The sequence below is a fragment of the Zosterops lateralis genome, assembly GCF_965231275.1.
Source record: "Zosterops lateralis genome assembly, chromosome: 25".
Taxonomy (NCBI): domain Eukaryota; kingdom Metazoa; phylum Chordata; class Aves; order Passeriformes; family Zosteropidae; genus Zosterops; species Zosterops lateralis.
In genome coordinates this window covers 6071146-6097807 of record NC_139785.1, presented here as the reverse complement: position 1 = coordinate 6097807, position 26662 = coordinate 6071146, and the positions used below count along the sequence as shown (strand labels likewise).

At 50.4% G+C, this 26662-nt stretch overlaps 2 protein-coding genes across 2 annotated transcripts in view; one reads left to right on the top strand and one right to left on the bottom strand.

Annotated features, from left to right (window-relative positions):
* The window catches only part of TIRAP (TIR domain containing adaptor protein), a 383808-nt gene that overhangs the window by 243732 nt on the left and 113414 nt on the right, over window positions 1–26662 (bottom strand). The gene's annotated exons all lie outside the window — the stretch shown is intronic.
* Window positions 1–26662, top strand: part of KIRREL3 (kirre like nephrin family adhesion molecule 3) — a gene marked incomplete at both ends in the record, with an annotated part of 348160 nt that overhangs the window by 253492 nt on the left and 68006 nt on the right. The window contains 2 exons of the mRNA XM_083877958.1: window positions 764–913; window positions 2992–3141. Of these exons, the coding sequence (XP_083734084.1) occupies window positions 764–913; window positions 2992–3141 (300 nt within the window). The remainder of the gene's footprint in view (window positions 1–763; window positions 914–2991; window positions 3142–26662) is intronic.

Here is a 26662-nt window from a genome sequence, read left to right as displayed (position 1 = left end):
AGAACAGCAGCACTTGGTTGTTTCCCTGCATGTTTTACAGCAGGTTGTTATCTGCACATCCTGATTTCAGAGAGCACACGAGGTGGGAGCAAGGCTCAGAAGCAGAGGACCAACATCCTCTTTTATTATGTGTAATATAAAATATTGCTGCTGCTGGACATCCTGCTGCTCCTCTGTCTGTGATCATTGTGGCTGGAACGCTACCACCACAATTTGGAATAAAACAGTTACAGGAAATGCTGGTGCCTCTTGGTTGGAGCTTTTTTTTTCCCCCCAGGGAGAAAAAATATTGCAAATATTTGTCACTAAGTGCTGTGTCCACTTCTGGGTATTCAGCATAGGAAAGATGTGGAGTTTTTGGAATGAGTCCAGAGGAGGCAGAGAGATGCTCCAGGGCTGGAGCCAGGCTGGGAGAGCTGGAGAGGAGAAGCTCCAGGGAGAGCTCAGAGCTCCTAAAGGGGCTCCAGGAGAGCTGGAGAGGGACTGGGGACAAGGGATGGAGGGACAGGACACAGGGAATGGCTTCCCACTGCCAGAGGGCAGGGCTGGATGGGAGATTGGGCAGGAATTGTTCCCTGTGAACAGGATGAGCTTTAAAGCCCCTCCAACCCAAACCATTCCACGGGGCAATCACGTAATTAATCAATCACATAATTAAGAGCTGCAGAGCTCAGTGCCAGGAGCATCCTGGACTGTTGCATCACCATTCTGGACACCACTGGAGGACTGACATCTCCCTGTCCCTCTCTTGTCCCCTGCCCAGGCCAGGCGTCGTCGTTCACGCAGCAGCCGCAGGACCAGGTGGTGATCGCGGGGCAGCCGGTGACGCTGCTCTGCGCCATCCCCGAGTACAATGGCATCGTGCTCTGGATCAAGGACGGGCTGGCCCTGGGAGTCGGACGGGATCTCTCAAGTAAGTCAGAAAACCACCCACCATAAACAAGGAAAGCAGGAGCTCTCCTTGATCAACATTTGTTTGGGGAATGTCGCTAGATACGAAAGAACCACACTCACCCGTCAAGTTGAGAAGTGAGGAGAGAAAGAGAAAGATTATTATGATTTGGGGGTTTTTATAGTGTCGTGGTTTGAAAGGAAAACAAGTGAGAGGCTCCAAGTCAGAAATACAATTTAATAAGAAGAAAGGTAAAAAAGGTAAAATAAAATAAAATAAAATAAAATAAAATAAAATAAATGCAATAATACAAAAACACTGCGTTTGGGGGTTTATTGCAGCTGGTGAAGACTGGTGCGATACTGGGGAAGTTCAGCGTTTATTCTGTGTACTTTTCTGGAAAACACTAATTTGGAACAGAAATATTTTACATGAGTAAGGAGAGTTTTTGCTGGAAACAACCTGGGAGGACTTGGAGCCCTTCAGGAGCTGCAGAGTCCCCCCAGGCTCTGCAGAGTTTGGGCAGATGTGACACTGCTCAGCTCCTGGTGACCTCAGAGGGTTTTCCCCAAGGCAAAAAGCAGCATTTGGAAACCAGGGGAGGCTCCATGTTTTTTGGTCTCCAGAGACTTTGCTCTTCCCTAAAGTGCAGTGCCTGCTTCTTCTTTTCCCCTGTTTTTTTATTAATACATATAATTGCTCATTTACAGCCGTGCCCGAGCGAGCAGCCCCGTCTTCTCCTGTTTTTCAAAGCTCTGAGCCACAATTTTTTTGCATCTATTAGAGAGCTGAGCTCTCCATGCAAGACCTTGCAACACGACTGGGTAACAAGAGCTCCAGTGAAGTAGGGAGCTGATGTGAATGACTTCCACAATTAACAGAGCTGGGGCTGCTGGAAGCCACAGGAGCTGCCAGCTCGCGTGATACCAGCTCAGCCAGTGTCTAATTAGCACAACACAAACAAACCCATCATTTGTACTTCTCACGGTTCAGGAGAGCAAATCCTGCTGTTGATAACTCGAGAAAACAACAGAGGCACAAGTGTGTGCCAGCCCTGTGTTACACAGGGCATTGGGCACCAGCGGGGTGGGGTGATGGTGCCTTTCCTCCTGCGTGTCCATCCTGTGTGTCCAGCCAGACTGACCAGCTGTGTGACCACACCTGCCCAGGCTGACCAGGGCTGCTGGAGCCCCCAGACCCTGCCCAGGCTCTACACAGAGCTAATCATGGTTGCGTTCCAGGGTGTCACCACAGCTGACTTCAGGAGCTGAGATGTTCCAGGGTGGGCTGCAGAGGAGCAGGAGGGGCTGGTGGGTTTCTTGGTGGAAAAGCTCATCCCTTTTTCTTGCCCAGGGAGGTTGTGGATGCCCCAGCCCGGGGAGGGTTCAAAGCCAGGCTGGAGAAGGCCTTGAGCAACCTGATCTGATGGGAGGTGTCCCTGCCCATGGGCTTGAGTCCTGATGGTCTTTAAGGCAAAAACCACACCTTCCAACACTTAACATTCTATGATCCCATGACTCCTTGGGATTTCAATTAGTGCTCCTTCATCAGCCTTTCTTTTTGAACTTGTAGAGCAAAACTTGCAGTCTCTTTCCTGAATTTGGCAGGTGTTAGCCCTGAACTTAGAGGGATAACATGTGACATGGGTGTGGACCCTCACACAGGACAGCAGGCAGCAGCAGGTCAAACATGGAAGGCTCTTTATTATCTGACTCCAATAACTTATATACACTTTGTACAGAGGGGCCCAGATTGGCCCAAGGAGGTCACAACCTCCTGACTCCATTGGTCACTGTGACCATCAGTCAAATTCTCTCTCAGAGAACAACTATGCAAAACACACAGATAAATTCTAAGAATACACATTGTTTACATGAAGCAGCGTGAGAATGGTGCTGCAAAGGTTCAAACACTTGAAAGCAAGAAAATCAGGGGCAACAAACAGGTTCTTTCTCTCTCTCTCTTTGGGCTGGCTGCCGAGGAGGGGAGGAAGCTGCCTGGATCCTGGGAATTGCTGTGGGATGCTGGGGCTCTGCTCTCCTCATCCCTGAGCTCATGGCTCCAGCCTCCTCCTGACCCGTGTGCTTTGCCTTTGGCAGGTTATCCACGTTATCTGGTGGTAGGAGACCACCTGTCGGGTCAGCACCACCTGAAAATCCTGCGGGCTGACCTCCAGGATGACGCCGTGTACGAGTGCCAGGCCATCCAAGCCGCCATCCGATCCAGACCGGCCCGGCTGACCGTCCTGGGTGAGTCCCTCACACCCCAGTCTGTGTTGTTGCTACCAGATTCGTCCTGATTATTCAACCCTCAAAGTTGAAACCATTTGCATATTTAAGTTTGTTTAAATTGAAGATTGGATTTCTTTTTTTTTTTTTTTCCTTGTTGTTTTTATTCCTGGTTGGTTTCTAGGGAGAAAAAAAAAAAAAGAACAAACCTTTTGAAAAGATCCAAATCAAGAATTTCGATGCTTTTAGTTCAGATCAACACTGATTAGTTTTAAGCAGACAAAAAAAAAAGTGATTTAAGGTACCAGCTGTGGCTGAAGGTGCAGCTCACAGGAATCTGCACTATGAAAATGAGTTCAGATTCCTGGTTTGCAATTTCCTCTGCACTTGTTTTCCTCCCTCTACAACCCTACAATGTTCCCTACACCCAAACTTCCACAGCTGCCAGCCCTTCCTTCCCTGACCCTGACAATGATGATGATTTTCCTTTGATTTCCTCCCTCTGCTCAATCAACCCTTGGCAGCAGCTCAGAGTTCTGCCATGTGCCCATACACGAAATAATCCTGGAAATGAATGGGAAAAGGGGAACGTTGTCTTGCTCACCGACAGCCCCTCCTTTGCCTCTGCTCCCTCCTTCCATCGTGGAAGGCAGAATACATTGCAGGGAGCCAGACAAAAGAAATAATGTTATTTAATTAGAGCTAAAGATTTCAAAACTAATTTAGTCCCAGGGCGTACGTCAGAGCTGCTGCGAAGCGTTGATTGAGCAGAGAGATGTTTTTATGGATCAAAAGGAAATCGTTATTATCTTTGGGGTTATGGAACGCGTTGAATAGCTGGTAGTTAATGTTTATGTGGATATACATGGTAGCTGCTAATTGGTACATTTACCTAAGATGTTCAGCGACTTATATTTGCAGAGTGTTTTCCTTTTAAGAAAATTAAAGTTACAGCGTGTTCGATTTAGGCCAAGTCGATGAGCCAGAGTGGGTCTGGAACCCACTGGTAGCTCATCTTGAACTTTAGGGGTGTTTGTGGAGATGTTCTGAGGGAGGAAAAGTGCTCTTGGCCCCAGGGCTGCCAGAGCTCCAGGACTGTCTGGACGACACCCTCAGGCACAGGGTGGGATTGTTGGGGTGTCTGTGCAGCGCCTCGGGTTGGACTCAATGATCCTCGTGGGTCCCTTCCAGCTCTGGAGATTGTGTGACTCTGTGGCATTTCAGGGTGATTGGGGAGGTAAGGAGTGATGATCCCACCTTTGCAGGGGGTTGGTGATCACACTGTTCCTTTGGGATGGGGTGTCCTGTGTGACTCTGTGACATTTCAGGGTGATTGGGGAGGTAAGGAATGATGATCCCACCTTTGCAGGGGGCTGGTGATCAGTTCCTTTGGGATGGGGTGTCCTGTGTGACTCTGTGACATTTCAGGCTGGTTGGGGAGGCAGGAGTGTTGATCCCACCTTTGCAGGGGGTTGGTGATCAGTTCCTTTGGGATGGGGTGTCCTGTGCTGGCAGTGAGGGCAGGGCTGCTGTGGGATGTGTGCTCTGTGTTTTAACCACCCCATTAGAGGGGACAGAAGTGGGACATGAAGAGTAGAAGCCTCAAGCCCCGGTGTTTCTGCCAGCTGGGGACAATGTGCAGCCTTTCAGGGGGGTAACACGTGTCTGTGAAAGGGGAGAGACATTTCTGGAGCTTCCAGATGTGCAGTGCCACCAGCTGTGCAGACATCTCTGCTCCTAGCATGCCGTGTGTGAGCCTGCTGTAGCCATGAGCTAAGCAGCTGTGTCTGGAGGGAGCTGCATCTCCCAGATTCCATCCCCCTGGGTTGTGCCAGGCTCCTGAGCTGCCCACAGGGAGATGCCTGGGGGGTGTTCCTTCATCCCAGTCTGCCCAGCTTCACCTGAGGCTGCAGATTTCCCCTGTGCAGGAGAGGATCCCCAAGGCATCCCTGGGTGCACACCATGAACTCCCAAGGAAATGTTGGCTCACAGCTGAGGCAGAGCTGAGAGGTTCTGGGGCTGGGAGCCCAGAATGTGCTGCTGTTTCTTGGTGACTCAAGAGCAGTTCACCCAGCTGGGTGTTAGAGGCAGTTCTGGGGACTCTACCCCGCTCTATCATCCCCAGCCTTGTCTTCTCTGGAAAAATAACCCTGCCTGGTTTTTCATATGGTTTGGTGCTGCCTTGTCTGTCCTTGCCAGCTTTTCCACTTCCTTGGTGTCAAGAAATCCCCCAATGCCTCCAGATTCAGGCTCCAAGTGCTGTCATTCATGTCTGACAACAGCTTTATGGGGCTGCTGCCTCCTACTTCCCTGCTCAGATGCAGAGCTACACCATATTTTAATTAAATATTTAAGGTTTTGTCACATTGTTTTCAAATCTACATGGTTAAATGTAGTGGAACTGATCATTCCATAGCCTTGGAAGTCCAAACACTCAAACAGACGAGCCTATTAATGTCATCAGCATCAGGGAAAAATCTTTCCTTTGTGGAGTTCCAGGGACAAATATTGCTGGGACAAAGCTGGAGGGTTCCCTTTCTCCAGTTCTCACCTTCCCTCCTACCATTGCCCAAACTCTGGGGAAGGATTCACTGCCCAAATTCCTCAGGATAACTGCCCCAAGCAGGAAAGGCTGATAAATCTGCTGGGATGGGATTTGAGACCAGATTTTCTGTGAGCAAAGGATGTCAAGGCAGCTTGGCAGGGGAGCCCAAGCCAGGCAGGCTCTGGGAAGCCACTGGAGGGCTATTTGCTACCTGGTACATCTCTAATGGCAGGGCTGCTTAATTTATGATCTATTTAACTAAGCCAGGGTATTAATTAAATAAAGTAAGAGCCTGATTAGGACTCGGAGAAATTTAAAAATAAAATCAGGCAGCAATCGAGCGAAATTGCAAAGCAAACACTTTGGCTGTAACCACTGGAGAGTTCCCTCCGGTCTTCCATCAAAGCTCAGAGCAGGGAGGGCAAATACAAGAGATTATATTGCCAACAGATGTGTGTTGTTAAAATATGCATCTGCCATCCGTGTAGCTCCAGGAGCCAGAGGGATTGCTCGTGGATCCTTCCGCACTCGCGGGACCGTGAAGGAATTCGAGGCCCCGGCGGCCGAGCTGGGATTTGCAGACACGTTAATTAGTGTTGAGTTCCCAGATCTCGGAGGCAGCCAAGTGAGGAGAAACTTTGAAGAGAGCTTTGGTTTCCCTGGGAGGGAGCGAGGAGGGAGAGGGGAGCCCCAGTTCCTGGTGCCGACATGGCCACGGTGACACCTTGGCCGGCGGTGACACCTCGGACTGTGGTGACACCTTGGACTGTGGTGACATCTTGACCTGTCTAAGGTTGGATTTCCTCACCCAAGATTCAGGTTGTTAAAAGTCCTTGGCCTGCTAAAAGCCCCAAGTCGTGTTGGTAGAAATAAGCGGAGTCCTCAAGGTTCTGTTTTCAGGTTTCTCCTGTTGTTTATTATTTGATAATTTGGAATTGTCTCCGCTCCCAGCCGAGGTCTGGGCAGGGCTGGGCCATGAGGGGACGGCCCCCCATGGGGTCACCTCACATTTATACAGATAACCACGGGTGGGGTATTTACAATTTCACACCAATGCCCAGGGCTCACACTAAAAGGGTCATTTCTGCTCTGACCCAACCCACTGTCACTGCCCTGTGCCATCACCACCTCAGGGGATGGAGGGCGGGGGAGAAGGAGAGGGACACGAGGCACCACCCAAATCCCACCATCTTGTCCCCCATTTACCTCTATTCTATGAACCCTAAAACTACTGAATTTTTCATCTTGTGCTGTGCTAAACTACTGTTTTCACATCCTGGTGGTTTGCAATTCCTCTCTGTGTCGAAAGCCTCTCCCATGGACTAAAACCAAAGCCAGTGTTTTCCTGGGCTGTGCCAAGGTCTCCAAACCCCCTGGACCAGCTCCACACCCCCTGCCCAGGGCTCAAACTCCCTTCCTCGGGTCCCAGCTCATCCCAGGGGATGTCCTGGACTCTGACAGGCCTGGCAGGACCCGCCGTACCCAGAGGATGGAGGAAGCAGCACCATGAAGCAGATGGATGACGAGATGTGGGGAAACTGGATGGCTCCTCTCCTTGGCAGGAGCATCCCAAGGCTGTCCTGGTCTGGCCTCCCCAGGGGGAGATGTGGCACCTCCAGCCCGGCCACGTACCTTGGGCTGTCCCAGGAAACTCCAGGCACCTCTTGCTTGGCACAGGGAAAATTTGGTCCCAGAGGTGAAGTGGGAAATGGGCCATAACAGGAAAAGGGAATTTGAGGGTGTGAGGAGAGAGGCAGGGCAGATACTCCCAGAGACTTAAGGTGAATAATTGATAGGCAATTAACTTGTACCTTCACCTTTTATAGTCTAATTCTCTCTCTCCTCCCTTCCACGGCCTCTTCTAATATTAACTCTGTCTTCACGTGTGTCCCATTAGGAATAAAGCTTTCCTAAATCAACATGAATTATTTAACTCTACAGATTAAGTTAATTTGAAGTGAGAGCTCCTGTCTCTCCTACAATGGCACAAGGCAGGGGCAGGAGGAGGGTCACTGGGGTGTCAAGTGCATCCACATTCCATCACAGCCATTTTCCTCTTTTTTATTTTATTTTTTTTATTTTATTCCCATCTTCATTCTTGCCAAGTGTTTTCCAGTCCTCCCCTGCAGAGCAGAGTAAGCATTTCCATTACCAAAACGATGCTTGGCAGCTTGAGACATCTGCATTTCCCAGATTTCAAGCTCTTCAGTGGAGTTTGATCAGAAAATAAAGAGGTTATGTCCTGGGTAAGGCCCTTTCTCAACATTTGTTTGTAATGCTGAGCAGCGAGGAGAAAATGTGAGGAGGTGATGTTTCAAATCCAGAAATAGTTCAGCTTGGAACCCTTTTTTCCACACTTTTTTTTTAATAGAATTCAATTCTCTGAATGCAAAATTCAGAGCATGTAGAGCTGGGATGTCAATTCAGAACAAAAATGAAAAAAAAAAAAAAAAAAAGAAGAAGTGATGAAAATGTGATCATTTTCTTCCAGACAGTCTCTTCTCCTTGAACAACTTTGGGCCTTCACAAAGCTCCATTTTCTGCTGGGAATATTTTCAGTGGCAAAAACAGCAACCGGCTCTGCTGGGAACGAAACAGAAACATCAAACAATCGAGCGCAAATCCCAAATAACCTAAATATTTGATGTCACGTCTGAGCAGCTTAAGTTTACAGCTCTCTGAGCCAGCTCCTTTTGATGGCAGAGGGTTTCCTTGCCCACATCCCTGTGTGGCTCTGGGGTGGGAAGGCACCTCCATGGGATTGACCGTTGCTCACAGGCAAACCCAAGGGCTCAGAGGTGGAAGGCAATCGCTGCCTCAAGGAGAAACAGACCCCAGAGAGGGATTGTGGGGTAAAAATCTGGGTCTTGAGATGGGTCCTCCCAAGGTGGGTTTCACCTGGGTGTTGGGAAGTGCTGCTGGCCCCACTCTGGAGGGGTCTGTGAGGAGAAGGTGGAGGAGGAGGAGGTGAAGGAGAAGAAGGGAAGGCAGCATCTACATGAGCACTGTGCTCCTCGCTTTGAAGGAGACAAGAAAAATGACGTCTTTACATCCCCAGTAAATACATCTGGGCTGGAGGTGGGTGCCAGGATGAAACACTCCATGGGACAAAACCACCCACCCCGGGCTCTGCCAGTGGAGTAATGACTTTGCAGTTGTACCAACATGGGGAGAGGAAAGCTCAGGAAGGGGTTTGTTTCACCTTACACACATTAAAAATTATAAATATCATAGAACCATGGAATGCTTTGGCTTGGAAGGGGTATGAAAGATCCTTTAGCTCTGCTTCCCTGCTATTCTTCTGTCCCAGGCTCTCCAAGCCCTGTTCAACCTGGCCTTGGACACTCCAGGGCTGGGACAGCCACAGCTGCTCTGGGCACCCTGTGCCAGGGCCTGCCCACCCTCCCAGGGAACAATTCCTGCCCAATATCCCACCAAACCCTGCCCTCTGGCAGTGGGAAACCATTTCCTGTGTCCTGTCCCTCCAAACCCTTGTCTAAAACCACTCCCCATCTCTCCTGGAGCCCCTTTAGGCCCTGGCAGGGGCTCTGAGCTCTCCCTGGAGCTTCTCCTCTCCAGGTGAGCACCCCCAGCTCTCCCAGCCTGGATCCAGAGCAGAGGGGCTCCAGCCTTGGAGCATCTCCTTGGGCTCCTCTGGGCCCACCCTGACAGGTCCATGTCCCTCCCCACAGGACAGGGCTGTGTCTGAGCAGGGGCTGCTGTTCAGTCACATCAGGGGCCAGGCCAGCACTAACCAGATGCTGCCTCTGCTGCCTCAAACCCTGCTCCAGATGAGCTCACACAGTTCTTACAAATTTTGTATTTTTCTAATGCTCTGGGCCCTGGGGTTGACTGATGCTGCCTCTCCCATCAAAGCTCCCCTTCCCTAAGCCCTCAGAGCCACACCAGCACTCCTGCCTGCACACTGAAGGCTGCAGCACCACAGAGCAAATAGGAAGAGACAGGGATAGAAATGATTAATGTTGGTGTTCCTGTGCCAATCTGCGATTCCTTGTCTCGATGCAGGGAGGGCACCGTGGCTCTGACCCCTGGTTTTATCGAACACAAAGCATTTGGTTTCTCCCTGCAGTTCTGCTGGGCTGGGCTGACCTGATGGATGCAGAGCACAGAGGGCTGATAAAAAAAAAAAAAAAATAAAAAAACTTCCTGATTTTTAGTCATCCCTTCATCTCTTCCCAGCCCCTTCTGCTGGCTCTGCCCCCTGTTACTTTGGGCTGTGATGGCCACGAGGGTGCTGTGAAATGATGTGGGAGTGTGTCACAGTGAGGGACACGAAAAGAACCACACTCACCCGTCAGGTAGAAGCAGGGAAAAGAAGGACTGTTTATTATGATTTAGGGTTTATAGAATATTTGGGATTTGGTCAAGGATTGGTCATTGAGAGGAACACCTCTCTGACCCCAGTGGTCAACATAGAAGTTTATTACGGAGAGGAATGAAAACAATATAGATTGTTTTGAGGGACTTTGCAGGAAGGTGTGTAAACTATCATCAGAAGGCTGGGGATTATGGCAATAGGAGTGCTGAGTGTCAGGACTCCCCTGTGCTGCTGTGCTCATCCCTCTGTCTGCACCCCCTGTGCACCTCACTGCAGTTCCCCCACTCTGCACAAACCATCAGAAGGCCAGGGCTGGCTCCTTCCACATCACACCAGCCTTTCCCTCTGCTGCACCCAGCGCCTCCCTGGATGTGGGCAGCAGGAATTATTTTGCTTCATGCTCTTCTGCATCGCTGACACCTCTCACCCTGCACCAGCCGGACCCCCCACGCACACACAAACCTCTCTTTGCTCTCACTCCCACGCACGATTCTCCCTGTTGCCAATCAAGACCCTCAACTCCTCCATCTGCATCACGCCCATGCTTCTCTGCATCCACATCTGTGCTCACAGCAGCGCCTTTTGTGCCTCTCCCAGCTGCATACACGGACACGGTGCGGATTGCAGAGGGTTGTTAGCGACCTGACACGAGTATTGACTCCCTCCTCTCCCCTCAGCAGCCGGCAGAGAGGAACGAGGCTCTCGGAGCGTGGCACTGCCTGAGCGACAGCCCTCGCTTTGCCATCGATCCCCTGGGTGACAAATGGAGCCAAGGCTCAGCAGGGCAGGACTTTGGGAGAGGCTGCTGAAGGGACCCCCAGCCCTCTGCCCGTGTCCAGCCCGCAGGAATGTTGTTTTCTTGGTTCTAAAAGCTTGGCCAGCCCTTTTTCGCTTGTCTTGCATTTCCCTGGTCCGTGAAGCATTGCCCAGCCTTGGCCTGCTGTGCTTGAGCTTCTCTGACATCCACTGGATGGTTCAGAGCTCCCAGCATCTCCCAGCTCCCAACACAGCTCCCAGCATCTCCCAGCATCTCCCAGCATCTTCCAGCTCAGCCAGCATCTCACAGTTCCCAGCACAGCTCCCAGCATCTCCCAACTCCCAGCATCTCCCAGCATCTCTCAGCATCTCCCAGCATCTCCCAGCTCCCAGCATCTCCCAGCTCAGCCAGCATCTCCCAGCTGGTGGTGAAGGAAGGGTTGGGATCCCTGTCACAAATCTCTCTGTCACAGCTGGGGTTGGGATCTCTCTGTCACAAATCCCAGTTGCTTTTGGTGCCCCTGTCGGTGTGATGGATGCCAGTCTCCCAATCCAGCAGGAGCACTGGGATGGGTCTGGAGCTGTGGCATTCCTTCTGGCTCCAAATGGGCTGTAAAACTGGATAGTCATGTCTTAATGGCTGACCTGTGGGTGTCCTTGGTAATTAACAAGAGAATAACCTCTCCTGCCTCAGGATGTTTTTCACATGCCAGGATGGACAAATGACCCTCTGGAAGGGATTATTACTCTTTTATTGACATTAAATGTGCCTGGTGAGCTCCAATTTGCCCCCTTCAGTTGGCAGGGAGGTGGAAAGCATGGACATGGCATTGGATGACCCACCCAGGGCTCTCCAGCCTCCTCCTGCTCCGGGAATTGGGCTGGTGCTCTCCCCCAGGGACAGCCACAAAGCCACAGTATCGGGTTCCTTTAAACTCAACTCTGACCTCCACAGAGAGAGACAAGGGATTCATGGCAAATTATGGATTTAACACCTATGATGAATCCCCATTACAGCATGAAATGAGAAAGGAAAATGTAGCTAAATGGAAGATTTCCCCTGGGCAGCAGGAGGCTGCAGCTCCTGAGAGGCTGGGGAAAATAGAATGAAAAAAATAGAGAACTAGGAAAAAAACTTGTTCCATTAACTAAATATTGCAAAACCTTTGCGAGCCACTGCTTGCAGGTTAGTGGGGTTTAAAGGCCAGGGCTCAGACCTGTGACACATCCAAGGTTTCTAAATCCATCCCCTTGGTTGTCATGACAAGAGGAAATGAAATACTGTTGATGATGGTCCCTTGGGGGCTCAGAACAACTGATCCCCTGTCTCTGGGGACAGGACCTGCCCTTCACTACGTTCTGAGTGCAGCCTGACCCTGCTTCAGTCATCTCCCTTTGGGAAATGCCAATGGAGCGTTGGAAGGATAAAAAATCTGCACTGCAAAGTGCACTTTTATCTTAGACCAGGCTCCCAAACTGGAGGTTTAAGGCCAGGCTGGACAGGGCTTGGAGCAACCTGGTCTGGTGCAATGTGTCCCTGCCCATGGCAGAGGGGTGCAATGAGATGATCTCTAAGGTCCCTTCCAACCCAAACCATTCCAGGATTTTACAGCTCCAGGAAATTAATTCCCTCAGGGAGAATCTATCAGTAGCTGTCCCTGGGTGGTTTTCCTGGAAGTGCAGGAAGGAAGACAAGCTTTAGCAACCAAATAGGGGAGGAAAGTCGGGGAAGGGGCTCTCAGGGTGATGCCTGCTTGGCTTGTCCTATGGGCAGAATGGGAATCTGGTCATTCATGGTCTCAATGGAAAAACACACACAGCCTGAGGTCATTTCTGTGGTGCCAAAGCCTCCATGTGCAATCCTTCAGCAGGGTCTGAGAGGGAGGGGGATTAGTGGGGGAGTGAGGGAGGGGGAGGATGAGAAGCCAGGGATGAGATGAGAACAGGGTTAGGGGTGGGAATGGGATTGGGGATGGGGATGGGGACAGGGATGTAATAGGGACTGTGATGGGATGGTGTTGGGGACAGGTAGGAATGAGGATTGATGCTGGTGTGAGGTTGAGATGGGATGAATCCTCAGGCCCAAATCCTTCCCTTAAAGAACAGGAAAAAGGAGCAGGGTGAGGCATGAACAGGAGCCTTTGGGTCACAGATATGGTCCCTGCACCCACTGCAGCTCCAGGAGGGCGTGCAGGAGCTTGGTGCAGTCACTCATTCCTGGGGCTGGGCAGCGGCCAAGCAGAAACACTGCAGAGTCACAGTTGTGGAGACAAGTGTCTGTAATCCCCACTGAGTCATGAATCATGGAGGAGCTGAACTCTCCTCCCCATGACCCCGTGGATCCTCTCCTCATCCTCGTGGCAGTGAGTGCTGGACAGCCCGTGGTGGGTTTGGATTATCCCAGGAACATCCTCACACCCGAGGTGGCTGTTTCTTATTCAGGTTGTTGCTAGGGAATTCTGCAGAGATTCCTCTTAGTGGGTGAGAAGTGACTTTCAAATCGGTGGCAGCGTGAAAAAAAAAAAAAAAAAAAATTGCAACGGAAAAATAAGAGTCTTTCATGAGATCCCATTTAATTGCTAACGAAGAGAAAAATCACAGCTCTCACATTTGGTTCCCCAACAAAACCCAGAGAGCAGCTGCCCCATACACATCGGATTCCAACGGGTGGGTTTAAAAGATACAGAAGGTATTTAATGATAATGATAATGATTTACATTTATATAGTGCCTTGTATCCGCTGGGATCACAAAGTGCTTTATATATATGGATGGATAAAAATATACTGGATAACAAGCACTCCATCCATCACCAAATCACAGCCCCTTCCCTGGCGAGGCTGCAAGCTGTTCAGGAAGGAGTTGCTGCATTTCCAGAGCTGCTCTCCCTCTTCGCTCCTGCAGCACTTGGGGTGCTCCACGGTAATTTAGTAATAAAACCAGGTGATAAAAAACACTTTAAAAACAACAATGTCGTAAAAAAAGGAGAACCTTCAGTGTCATAAAACGGCGTGCAGAGGAACAGGAGGGGAAACTTGAGAGGGAGAAGGTTATAATGATTTTAAAATAAAACGAGAGTAGGTTTGGGTTGGATGTTGGGAAGGAATTCCAATATCCACTGTGAGGGTGGGGAAGCCCTGGCACAGATTGCTCAGAGAGCTGCCCAATCCCTGGAAGTGTCCAAGGCCAGGCTGGACAGGACTTGGAGCCACCTGGGATATTGGAAGGTGTCCCTGCCCATGGCAGGGCAGTGGAACAAGATGAGCTTGAAGGTCCCTTCCAACCCAAACCATTCCATGATTCCACAATAAATAGGGGCAGCTGCCATCAGGAACATCATCTCTGGAGGAGAAATGTCATCCCGCTGCTCTGAGTTAGAAGGTGAAGAGCTTGTCCAGCAGGAACAGCCCCAAAGCAAAGGTACCATCAGAGCTGGGTAGTCAGGGACCTCCCAAAATTACTTTGGAGGCAGCAACACAAGGAAAAATCCTGACACCTGATGCCCAAATGATGCTTCTTCTATGGTCTGCTTTGTCCTGCTGTGGAGTAAACTTATTCCCATGGGCTGGGTACAACTCAGCCTTCCCCCAGCAAACTCTGCCCATGCCACTGTGTTTTGGTGCCTGTCCTGGGAGGGATAAAGCCTTCCCAGCCCAAAACCCTCCATCTGAAAGGAGCCACTCACTTATACCCCTTTCGGTGGCAGCCTCTGGCTCAGCTGGGAGGGAGGAGAGAGGAGGGGAGGACGGAAGGCAGAGAGAAATCGAGGCTCTCAGAGACATTCATTCAAAATTCATAGGCGCAAAATTGCAGTCTGCATGGATTTGTTTCCTTCGGAAAATTACAGGAAGCTACAGGCACCAACAACTGTTATTCAAATAGCCACTTTGGATGATTAGGATGGCAGGAGGCTGTACTTACACATGCAGACCCAATATAATCAGGCACGAGGCAGGGTAGGAAGGCGAGGCCGGGGAAGGGAAGCTGGAGGAGCACAAACAGCAGCAGGGCGGCTCTGTGGGAAGAGCCACGGGGCCAAATCCAGCCCCACTGCTGGATGCAGCAGGAGCAGCCCGATTTCCTTCCAGGTTTGGGGTGATAAGGAGAGCACAGAGCTGGGAGGTGGTTCATGGGGGGAGTTTGTCAGCCCTCCTGGGTCAGCGGCTGAGAACAGGCAGTGCACAGGGACAAGCACCATTCCTGCTGGGAGGGCTTTGCTCCACCCTGCACATCCAGGATGCACCACAGAATCCCACAAGGATTTGGGTTGGAAAGCACCTTAAAGGCCACCTCATTCCAACCTTCTGCCACGGACACCTTCCACTATCCCAGGCTGTTCAGGCTCACCCTCCTCATCTGCTCTCCTGCCTTCCAGCACAAAAAATCCATCATCACTCCCCTGCCTGTTATAAATCGAGAAAAAAAAAGTTTTGCACACGCCGAATCTATTTTAAAAAGAAAGAACTTTAAAGCCACACAGATGCAAAACCCTGAGCAAACACTGCTTTGAGGATTGGCCCGTGGGTCAGCAATGAAACACGGGCAAAACATCTGAGCCACGAAGGGTGAAAATTGTATAATAAAAGTAAACTCTGCAGTACAAGCAGAGGAAAAAATTCTTGGCTTTGTACTGGGGAGCTGCTTCTTTCCCTTTTAAAATGCTTCTCTGCACTACCAGAGGTGTCGTGCAGTGCAGAGCAGCCAAGAGTGTCTCATCCTCTGCTGGCGGCAGCTCCTGCTCAGCCCAGCTCTCCCCAGGCTGCGGATGGACGGGATCCAGCCGCGGCTTCGCGGCGCCCGAGGTGTGGGGGAATGTTTGCACACAGCCCCTCCAGGCCCATCTGCAGCGCCGGGTGCCTCGGCAGCAGCAGAACATGCAGCTTGGCAGGGTTTGGCTGGAAGCACTGCGGGAGCAGCGGGAACAGGCTGGGATCCAGAGCTGTGCATCCCAACCCGCTGTGGATCCCAACCCGACGGGGATCCCAACCCGCTGTGGATCCGTACACACACTGTGGATCCCAACCCACTGTGGATCCCAACCCATCGGAGATCCCAACCCACCATGGATCCCAACCCACCACAGATCCCAACCCACTGGAGATCCCAACCCATCATGGATCCCAACCCACCATGGGTCCCAACCCGCTGTGGATCCCAACCCGCCGGGGCCCTCTGGGCCTGGCAGAACCACAGCCCTGCATCAGGAGTGCCCCCCCTCCTCTCCCTGGCTGCAAGGGCACCAAGGGGGGAATGACTTTAGACTGAGAGAGATTTGGGTTGGATATTGGGAAGAAATTCTTCCTTGTGAGGGTGGCCCAGAGCAGCTGCCCCATCCCTGGAAATGTGCAAGGCCAGGTTGGACAGAGCTTGGAGCAATTTGTCCTGGTGGAAGGTGTCCCAGGTGGAACTGGGATGGGTTTTGAGGTGCTTCCCAACCCAAACCAGTCTGGGATTGTGAGGTTCTGTGATCTCTGTGATGTCAGTAAAGAGAGAGAGCCAGATGGAAGATCAAAGCTGTATTTACGGTGAAGGTGGATAGGAGGGATGGTGGCAGTGGGGTTTTCTGGAGCTTGAGGCTTGGAGCAACCTGGTTGGGTAGGAGGGGTCCCTGCCCGTGGCAGGGAGTTGGAACAAGGTGATCTTAAAGGTCCCTTCCAACCCAAACCACTCTGGGATTCTATAATTCTATAGGTTTATGTTTCATCAAGCTCTTTTCCTGGCAAGTCAGAGCCGTTCTAAAGCCCCTTGGTGATGGACAATTGGAAAGGAGGGAGACCTAAAAGGACAGAGCAGGAGGTCTGGAAGGAGTTGATTTTTAAGCACAGTTCAGAAGGCAGTTTGGACATCCTGCATGTGCAAGGAGACCTTCACAGAGCCTGTGGACTCTCCTTAAACACAGATTTCCCCCTCCCTGGGGCTTTTTGGGGTGACCTTGAGCGTGTGTTGGCAGGACACGGATTGTGACGAGCTACTTTGCACATCCAGCCTCTTTCTTGTCTTTACAAGTGCTTCTCTCTTATCTGGTAGTATTTTGCAAAACTTCACAAGCTTTTAGTGGCAAGACTTTTGCTAAGAGGCTGTTGATAAATCTGGAGTAGGCAGCGGGAAGGCTTTAGTGACGTATTCTCTTCCTTTTGACTGGAAAAAGCAGCTTATCTGCTTTGGAGAATACAGGTTCTTCCTCTTTATCCACACTGAAATCTTATCTAAACTGGTTCAGGTGGCAGAGCTGAGAGAAGGAAATAATTAAGCAAGAGACAGGTGAAACGTTGACATTATTATTACTTAAATGGCCCAAACCTTTTACCTCGTGTATTTTTTATAATTGTTTTACCTTTTTTTTTTTTACTGCTGGTGACACATAACAAGGGAGAAATCGGTTTTTCCAAGTTATCTCACCCATCCACACACTTGCCACTTCGCCCCCCTCCTCCCCACCCAAATATAAATCTCGTTTAACTGGTTCTGTTGGCAAGACAGAGAAATAATTAAGGCGAAGGTGGCTGCAGTGTTGATGTTATTACTGTAATGCAGCAGCCTGTTTAGTTTCTTTGCCAATGAAATGCAACCAGGGGAAAATCAGTTTTAAAGATTACCTCCCAGAGATGCAAATAAAGGAGCGGAAACCATGTAGTCAGGAAGAAATGGTCTCAAACTAGGAAACATTTCAAAGTCGGTGACAGTCTCTTAGGGGCTTTTAAGACCACAATTTACCTTTTGACTGCATTCTATTTTCTCTGAAATCCTTTATTTCCCTCTTATTTATTGACTGGAGAGACAGCACAGAAACGAGAAAGTGATTCTCCAGCCGCTGGTCTTAAAAATCCATAGACGGAAATTGTTCTCAGGAGTGCGGATTTTTGTTGTTCTTGGGCACTTCTTTTTTTCCCTCCCTCCTTGTTTTTAGCCCTCTCTATGAACCAGGGCTTAATTGAATCGCTTTTCCACGGAGGGGCCTCGAACTGGAAGGGATCAAGGTCAGCAGCTCTGTCTGGGAGTGAGAAGCCCTGATTAGAGAGGTGGGAGCCATGGTGATAACGCAGTGGGATGCAGCACATCCCGCTCCAGGCCAGCTCCAGATGGAGGTGGAGGTGGTTGGTCTGTCCATCCACACTCAGCAACAGCAGCTGAACCACAGCAAGGTGCTTCAGGGGGGTTTATTTTGTTTCAGGGATGGGAAATGGGCATCTCTGTGCTTGGATTAGCATCCCAGTCTTGGATTGACGTCCTGCTCTTGGGCTGGCATCCTGCTCTCAACGGAATATCCCTATCTCAGATTAGTATCCTGCTCTCAGATTAACATCCTGATCTCAGATTGCTGTCCCAACTCTAAAATTAACATCCTGCTCTCAGATTACCATCCTGCTATTGGTTTAGCATCCCAGATTTAGATTAGCATGCTACTCTCAGATTAGCACCCCCGCTTTCAGAGCAGCATCCCATTCTTGGATTACCATCCCACTCTTGGATTAGCATCCTGCTCCTGGTTTAGCATCCCAGATTTAATTAAGTATGCAACTCTCAGATTAGCATCCCACTCTTGGATTACCATCCCAGTCTGTCGCCCTGATTCTTCATTCTTCTGATGATTGTTTACATATTTCTTTTGGAGTCTCTCAAAACAATGCAGGTTGTTTTCATATTTCTCTGTGATGGACTTCTGAATTGACCATTGGGGTCAGAGAGGTGTTCCTCTCATCTACCAATCCTCAACCAAATTCCAAATCCTATTTAAACCCTAAATCATAATAAACTGCCCCTTCTTTTCCTCACTTCAACCTGACCAGTGAGAGTGTGGTTCTTTGATGTCCCTAACAGCAACACATCCCAGACTTAGTTAACATCCAACTCTCAGATTAGCATCCCACTCTCTCAGAGCAGCATCCCACTCTCAGATTAGCATCCTGCTCTCAAATTAACATCCTGCTCCAGGTTTAGCATCCTTCTCTCAGAGCAGCATCCCTCTGGACACATGAGCCCCATGCCTCGCCTGCTGCCTCCTGCTCCCTTTTCCATGATTCCCCACCCCACACACACACACACGTGTGCTGCTCACAGGTTCCTGTCTGCGGGGTGTTCCCTGCTGGAAGGACACTGAGACACGCAGAAGAAACCAATCCCAGAGAATTCCCGCAGTGCTGGCCTAGTTATCCCGTTCCCAGCTGTGAGCTGACGCTGCTGCCCAGGCGAGCCCCCGGAGACGGCGCCGCTCGGAGGAAATAACTCGATTAAAAAATAGGGTCAGAATTGGTGCAGGCCGGTAATTAGAGCCTGGATTTCAGAGATTAAATCCTTTAAGGCCCAGCTTTCAGCAGCTGTGTTTAATTACACTTCACATCTCCCAGCCCTGTCTTCGCAGAAAGGACCGTGTCAGGACAGCTCCCGCTCCACCGCTGAGGTTTCCTGCTTGTTGATTATTTTCTGCCTAATTCCTGAGGTTGCACCATTTCTTGGCAGGCTGGGCAGGTTGGCAGCAAAGTCCTGCCTGTCCGTGCTGCAGAGGCTGAGCTGTGCAACTCCTCCAGAGCACGTTGGGTGGTCCCAGGCCATCACAAGGATCCACAGTAGGATGGTGTTGGGTGGGGAGGAAAGAGCACCCACTGCTCTGGGTGGTGCCTCTGGAAGAGCTGAAAAAGGGGAAACAGGTTCAGGAAATATCCTGGAGCAAGGATTTCTATGCAGAGGCTCCTCAGGTCGTGCTGCTCCATTTCCTGGCACTGTTGGTTTCTGTCTCAGCTCTCCAGGCAGCACTTGGAGGTATTTTGCTGTTCAGAGACAGCTTTGGCTGGTGCAGAGGCAGCAAGAAGAGTGGGAGAGGAAAATTGCAGAGGTTTGAAAAGTTTCCCCTTTTGTAATGAAGGATTCTGCTCCAAATGAACTGAACTGAAAAAGAATTGATTTGGGCAGACCTCTGCTGGGACAAAACCAGTTCATCCAACCCCACCCACCTGGAAAGGTGCCCCACCCTGGGTGTGCCTGTCCCTCTTTGTCTCCCTGGAGGTGGACATCTCCTGTGATGTGCTCTGTCTCAGCAGAGAGACCCAGGCTCTGTCCTGTGTCACAGGAAGGTCTGGGGGGATTGTGCCCATTAACACAACTGAAAAAATTAAACGGGAGCCATTCCCAGCCAGCTCCCAGCTTTCAGTGCAGCCTCTCCTGTCTTCCCATCTCCCCTAAACCCTTTCTGATTCCTGCTGCTGTTGCAGACCCCGGGAGGAGCAGCATTTCAGGGATGTGGGTGGAGGCAGCAGGACCCTCACCCTGCAAAGCCCCAGGACATCCCTCCACGTCTCCATTGCTGCAGCGAGAGCACCCTCTCCTGTCTCAGCTCTGCCTGTCTCCCTGCTCCCTCCCCTGGCAGATGCTCCATCACATCCCTGGCTGAGGCCATGGGGACACAGCAGCCCCAGTGCCCAAACCCTGTCCTGCCACCAGTGTCACCCAGAGACCTCCTGCCAGCAGCACAGACGGCAGTTTAGGACAACCAGGGGAATATTTGAATAAAAAAAAATAATTTCTAGGAAAGGTCTGCTATAATTACTAATTAGATGGGGTTATAATTATCTCTCTTTGCAATCCCATACCTGCCTCAGAATAGCTCCAGTTCCTCCTAACAATTAACAGAGCAAGTCTATTCCGACACACGGGGTGATTACATCGCAATCACAGCCTCTGTGGCCAACGCTGCCTTATTAAAAAGGGCTGATATTTACAGAAGAACATTGTGATCAAATTAGACTAAAATTAACCGGAGTAAATTAAGGATAAGAGGGTTTCTTTCATCTGCTTCTCTTTATTTTATCCCACAGAGTTGCCTCTGGTTGGTTATAATGCTCCGTGTGTTGGTTGTGGTATTTGGGCAAAAAAAAAAAACAGAGGAAGTGGCAGTAACTCATTTCTCTGGTTTGCCTCAGAGTGAAATCTGAATTGGCATCTCCTCGCTCATCCACCTCCTCCTGCTCCACGAAAGCTCAGGCCTGGAGCCTGCCAAAGCTCAAGGAGCTCAAAGCACGGAGTGGATGTTGCAATGTGCATTTGGGGTTTTCTAAAGTTCTGTATGATTTTTAAGTTATTAAGTTCCTGTAATGGTTCATTCCAACCCCCATCCCCTTTTTCTTAATCTCTGTCGTTAAATTTCTCAATAGGTCTCCCCCTCCCCATTGTCCTCCTCAATAGCCTGTCCCAGTGTATTGTACATTCTATTGTATCTTACCTATTGATATACCCTGGTACTTGATGGCCCTGGCTCAGCCAGGGGGCTCAGCCAAGGCTTCAGGTACCTCCACACCCCTTTTACCCCTAAATGTCCATGTCAGTGCCCCCTGTACCTAAATCACTCCCCCTCATTTCCATCAGTAACGCCCCTGGACTTAAGGAGAAGTAAGAGAAAAAATACTCACACTCTTACACACTTGGCACCCTGGGCTTTTGCCCTGAATAAACACCTTCCTGAGTAACACCAAGTGTGAGCCACTCCTTCACTTTCTTCCAAGCAAGGTCACATCTCTGTCTGAAATCTGGACCCAAAGGAATAACTGGTTTATATGGGATCTGAAGAGCAGAGCTGGCCAGAGAGACAAGCTCAGAAGGACCATAAGTGGTTGTTGGGTATCTGTGCAGGGCCAGGACCTGGACTCGATGATCCTTGCAGATCCCTTCCAACTCAGGATATCCTATGAAACTACAGGGCCAGACCAAACCTGTGATGTTTCAGCCCCCCCCAGCTTCAATGAGCTCTGCCTGTGAGTCTCTGCCATGCTGAGAGATCCCAAAGTGCTCATCCCACACTTCCTGCTCAGGGCACGGCTGTGCTCAGAGCAATAGCAGGAATGGGGTGGATTTCCCCCAGCGACCCTAAACCCAACTCTTGCTCACATTTAACACGCAGCTTAATAGCTCCAAAACCAAGGCTGGTGCTCAGCATTGCAAACAATCATCCAGTGAGGAATTGGGAGATTTTATTTTTTAATAGCAGTGGGGCAAACAAAATATTCATCAGGTGGTTTGAGGGTTTTTTAATTTCTTTTTCAGCATGGAGGGAATTGCTGGTGAGCAGAGTGTGGTTTCTGGGAGGGCCAGCTCTGTCTGTCGGGCTCCAGAAAATGGATGATGAGATTTTGGCAGTGGCAGTTTGGGGCGGGTACACGGACTGTTGCTTTGCCTCTCCTGAGCAGGAGGCTGAATCATCCTAAAGAACAGCGTAGCAGAGGCTGCTGGAGGGAACGAACAGCACAGTCTCTGACCCAAGCCTCTGGATAAATCATCCTTCCAGCTCAAACCCTGAATCTGACAGGCTTTGAAAATTGTGTCTTATTACAGTTGCACCAACTTCTCCACCTTTACCTGATGGCTTCATCCCTAATCCCCATACCCAAACCTCACTGGACATGGGGGCCTTTATTGCATCTTTAGCCAGTCCTGGTTTTTCCCTTAATCCAGGAGCTCCACCCAGCTCTGGTTTAGCCCTCCACCTGCAGTTCCTCCATCCAGGCAGCTCCACTTTGAACTGGAACTCCCAGTTGGCCTCCAGATGGGCAAACCAGGCCCCAGGCAGGGAGTGGGGGCACTTCTGCAGGGCTAAGGGTGCTGTGGATACAGACAGTGCCCTCAGCAAGGGAGGGAGATGGACACAGGGCACGCTGCCCACGGGCTTTGGGGAGATACTTTGGGAAGGTGCAGCAGCTGGGATGAAAAGTTTATCAGTGAACAGGCCAAGATGCTCTTTTTCCTCCTTGATCTCAGTGGAAGACACTCATGTGAAGTCGTTTGATAAGGTTTTAAGCTTTGTCCTCTTTTTTCCTCCATTTCTTCCCTCCGGAGAGGAAGAAAGAAAAGAAACGACTGAGTTAAAATTAGGTGAATAACCTTCATTTTTTTGCAGGTTTTTTGTCACTGGAAAACTGAAAAATTCCATCTTGTCTGTCCAGAATGAAATGTTGCAGTTTATTGTTCTTTCTGTGAAGGTGTGATGACTCCTGGTGGGGTTTTGCCTGCTCATCTCAGCACCTGCAGAGCTGGCAGCCAGCAGGGACCCCTGCCCTGCTCACAGGGTGACAGGACTGGAGGGGCTGGTGCTGGCAGTGTCCCCTGGGTGCTGGCAGTGTCCCCTGGGTGCACAAGTGATCCTCAGTGGTACCAGAGTGGAGGGACAGGTACCATGAGGGAGGTGGAAAGGGCAGAACTCTCCGAGGGTGTTTGTGCTGCTCCCATTCCTGAACCCCACTCGTTTCCCCCTGTGGGGCTGGCAAAGGTTGTGTTAAGAGGATTTTCTCCCTGCCCTGGGGAATCAGAGGAGGAAAGTGGGTGTTCTTTATTCACATCACACCTGAATATTCACTGAATTATCCAGCTCTGCCACCCGGGCAGGGCTGGGACACTGCCTGGAGCCCCACCCCTCTCCTCCAGCAGCCTTGCTGCAGTGAAGGAGAAAATTAACAGCACTTCTTGCTTTGGGGACAATTCCCTCATCCAAATCACTTTTGAAATCTGGCGAGTGTTGGGGGTTTTATTTGCACAGAGCACTCCAGGTTTGTCAGGAACAGGCAGCCACCTCAAGCCTTCAGGTTTCTAAATCTATTTGACCCATTCGAGGATCCAAGACAGGAGAAACCAGCCCTGCTCCGGGAGGGCAGAGCTGACCCCCCGTGTCAGGTGTTGTCTCTGCCTTTGCCTCAGAGCAGCAGCAAATGGTGAATTGAACTGGTACAGAACAAGCCCAGGGCAGGAGCAGCAGCATCCTTCCCTCAACTGGAATGAGTCATTTCTTCTGAAGCATTCCTGCTCTCCTGACCTCCAAGTGTTGCTCATCCTGGTCAGGATCTCCAGACGATCCTTGCAGCTCATTGTCAGCTCTAATTGCTGTCTGCTCAGCCCCGTATGGACAAGAGCAGAGCAAGGGCAGAGGAATTGCTGTGTTAATCCCTGGCTTTGCCGGGGCACCCGACAGACACTTGGACACTCCTCTTGGACAAATGGGAACAGCCATCCCTTTCTCTTTGGGCATGTTGGAGAACAAAACACAGATAAGGCTTTCCCTCCCCTCCCATGGCTGCAGAGGGTGGGAAAGTGCTGGCAGGACTCTGGAGTGTGCTGTGGGTGTTCTCCCTGCATGGAATACAGTGGGAACAGTGACCATGGTGGTTACAGTGACTAGAGCTGGACAGCCCAACAAATGCTCCTCAGTGTTTTTTTTTTTTTTTTTTTTTTTTTTTCTCCACAAACAATCCTCCAAACAAGCTCTGCCACAAGGGTGGCTGTTTGCAGACATGTATAACCCCTTTTTTATTTGAGCTGGGTTTGTTTGGGAAGCTGCTGCTGCTGCGAGGCCCCGGGATGAGGCTTGGAAACAGCTGTGCTGCACAAGTGGCACTCCAGAATCAGATGTCAGGTCCCCAAAGCCTTGAAACTGCACGAGGAAGTGAAGGAATTTCTAGTGAAAATAAAACTCCTTTGTCTCTGTTATTGGTGGAACATGCCAGGGTCATGTTCTGAAGCTTTGCGGCGCCGAGGACGAGCAGCGTGTTGGTTTTTCCAGGATGAAAAGCTCAGCTCCTCCTCGCCTCCTCGATGGCTTTAGAATCTGGGCTGGAAGAAGAGTGAGAGATGATGTGACAAGCAGGGCACAGCTGCTGTGGGTTTGGTGACGCTCAGTTTGCTGGCAGATGTTCTCCCCCATCCCTTCTGCTGTGCAGAAGCCGAGCAAAGCTCTCTCAAAACCAATCCCAGACCCCTGGGAGCTCTCCTGGCAGTGCCACAGGCCCCATTTCTGGGAAGGAGGTGACTCCTTGGGTGGACAGCTGTGCCCTGCATTCCCTGATCCCTCTCTGGGGTGGGAAGCAGAGCCCAAAGTGGAGGGACCTTCTTGTTTGAGGTCATTTTTCCCAAAATGCAACACCCAGCCTGGGACCAGCCCAGGGCTCCTGCCACAGGCAATTCAAGAGCCTGTGCTGAGTCAATCCACCTTTCCCCCTCCTTTCCATCTGTCTTTCCAAGGTCCCCCTCCTCTGGTGTCAACACAAGCTTAATGAAAAAGCAGCAGATGTTGCTGTGATTTCAATTTATTCAAGATTTTAACCAAATGCAAATGGTAGTTTGCATCCAGCTGTGACGAGGCAGCCTGTGCTGGGGCCTGGCATCTCCTACCTGTCCCATGGCTGTGATGGAAGTCACAAAAATCTTCCCCAGGAGGTTGTTTTGGGACCTGCCCTGACCCAGACAGGAGTTGCAGCAGTTCCTGGTGAGGCAGAGGTGGGAGTTGTGGAAGAGTATCAAGCATCGCTGTGGCCTGGGTGGAAATATTTGTTTGTGTGCGTTTTGGAGGTTTCTCGTGAAATGGAGGAATAATAGAGGAGAAGAGCAGTCAATAGCCAGTGATTCATCTGCCAGATTGAGCTCTGCTCCCCCCCTTAGGACTGCAGAAGATGATTTCCTGACCTTATCTCCTCTCCGAGTGGGTAAACAATAAACCAACTCCTCTGTCGCTGCCTGGAGTAGCTGGAAGATAGTCACAAGCAGATCAGGTTGGTTTGTTTGTTCGTTTGATGGGAAACAAACACCTTCTCCTCTGTTTTGTATTTCCACATGGCCCAGGTCTGTGACCACCAGCCTCACCCAGAACGTGCAATGCCATGATCACAACACACCCTGGAGGCTCTTGGGGCGTGAGAGCCTCACCCCCATTCCTGAAAAGCTCTGGGCCACTCACAGCCCTCCTCCAGCACAGGAGGAATGAGACCAGGGAAGGCACAAATTCACCTTCTGGCCTTCACCACCTTCCACTTCTCAAAAAAAAAAAAGACAGGAATAGGACACAACCATGTGTTTACAGAGTCGTTTGCCTCCTTGTGAGACACTTTTCAGATTGTTTTGGTGCTCTGCAGGCTGAAAAAGGAATGGTATTCCAGTCCATACATCCCTTCACAGAAATTTCTGCCTCCCCTCTGCCAGAGTCCTGCCAGCCCATAATGGACCGAGAGGGCACAAGGGGAAGGAAAAATCTTCTGTCACTGGAAAAAAAAAAAAAACATCCTGAAGCAAAGCAGGGGGAGGAAGAAAGTGTGGTCAGCGTGGAGCCCATCAGAAATCTCAGCCTGATTAGGAGCAGTGATCCCCTGACACGGAGCAGCAATTTACAGGCACCATTAGCCCACGCCAGAGAGAGAGAGAGAGATGCTGAAAATGTCCTATTTTCCACACCTCCGGAATGCCACACGGCTCGTGGAGGATAAAAATAATTAGTTGGAGCGTCTCAGGGATAACTGACAAGTACCCAGGGGCTGGGGGTTCACCTGGTGTGCCATTCCTCATCTCCAGCACTTGGAAAGGGAAGGAGAGAACTTCACCAGGAGCCAGCCCAGGGTGGTGGATGCTGCTGGATCCGTGGGATCAGGCAGCCACAAATTTCACATTTTCCCTAGGCAGGGAAAATCCCAAAACCTGTGTTTTGACACCTTCCAAACATCTCCTTTTGTGCTAACTCAGAACTTCTTGTTAAAAAAAAAAAAAAAAAAAAAAAAAAAAAAAAAAAAAAAAAAAAAAAAAAGCACAACTAAATTCCTAAGTAGGATTTTCTTTCCATTCCCTTCCACCTCTCCTTGTGGCAGATGGGGTGGGATAACTCACGTCCCATCCCACAGGGTGCAGCAGGATGTCTGCCTGCCAGCACTCCAGGAAAGCATCCCAAACCCTGCAGCTCTCGGCTGGGCTGTCTCTGCCACCAGGACAAAGAGCTGTGGCCAACAATGGCCTGGCAGCAGCTCCAGCTATTTGTGCTGTCCGTGGCTGTGTTGGGAAGAGATCCAAAACAACTCAGAGCCAGGGAGCTGGAGGATCCCATGGGCATCACCTTGGAGCTCCAGACCAGGGGTACAGTGATGGTGTTTATTTATCTGTCACCATTTATGG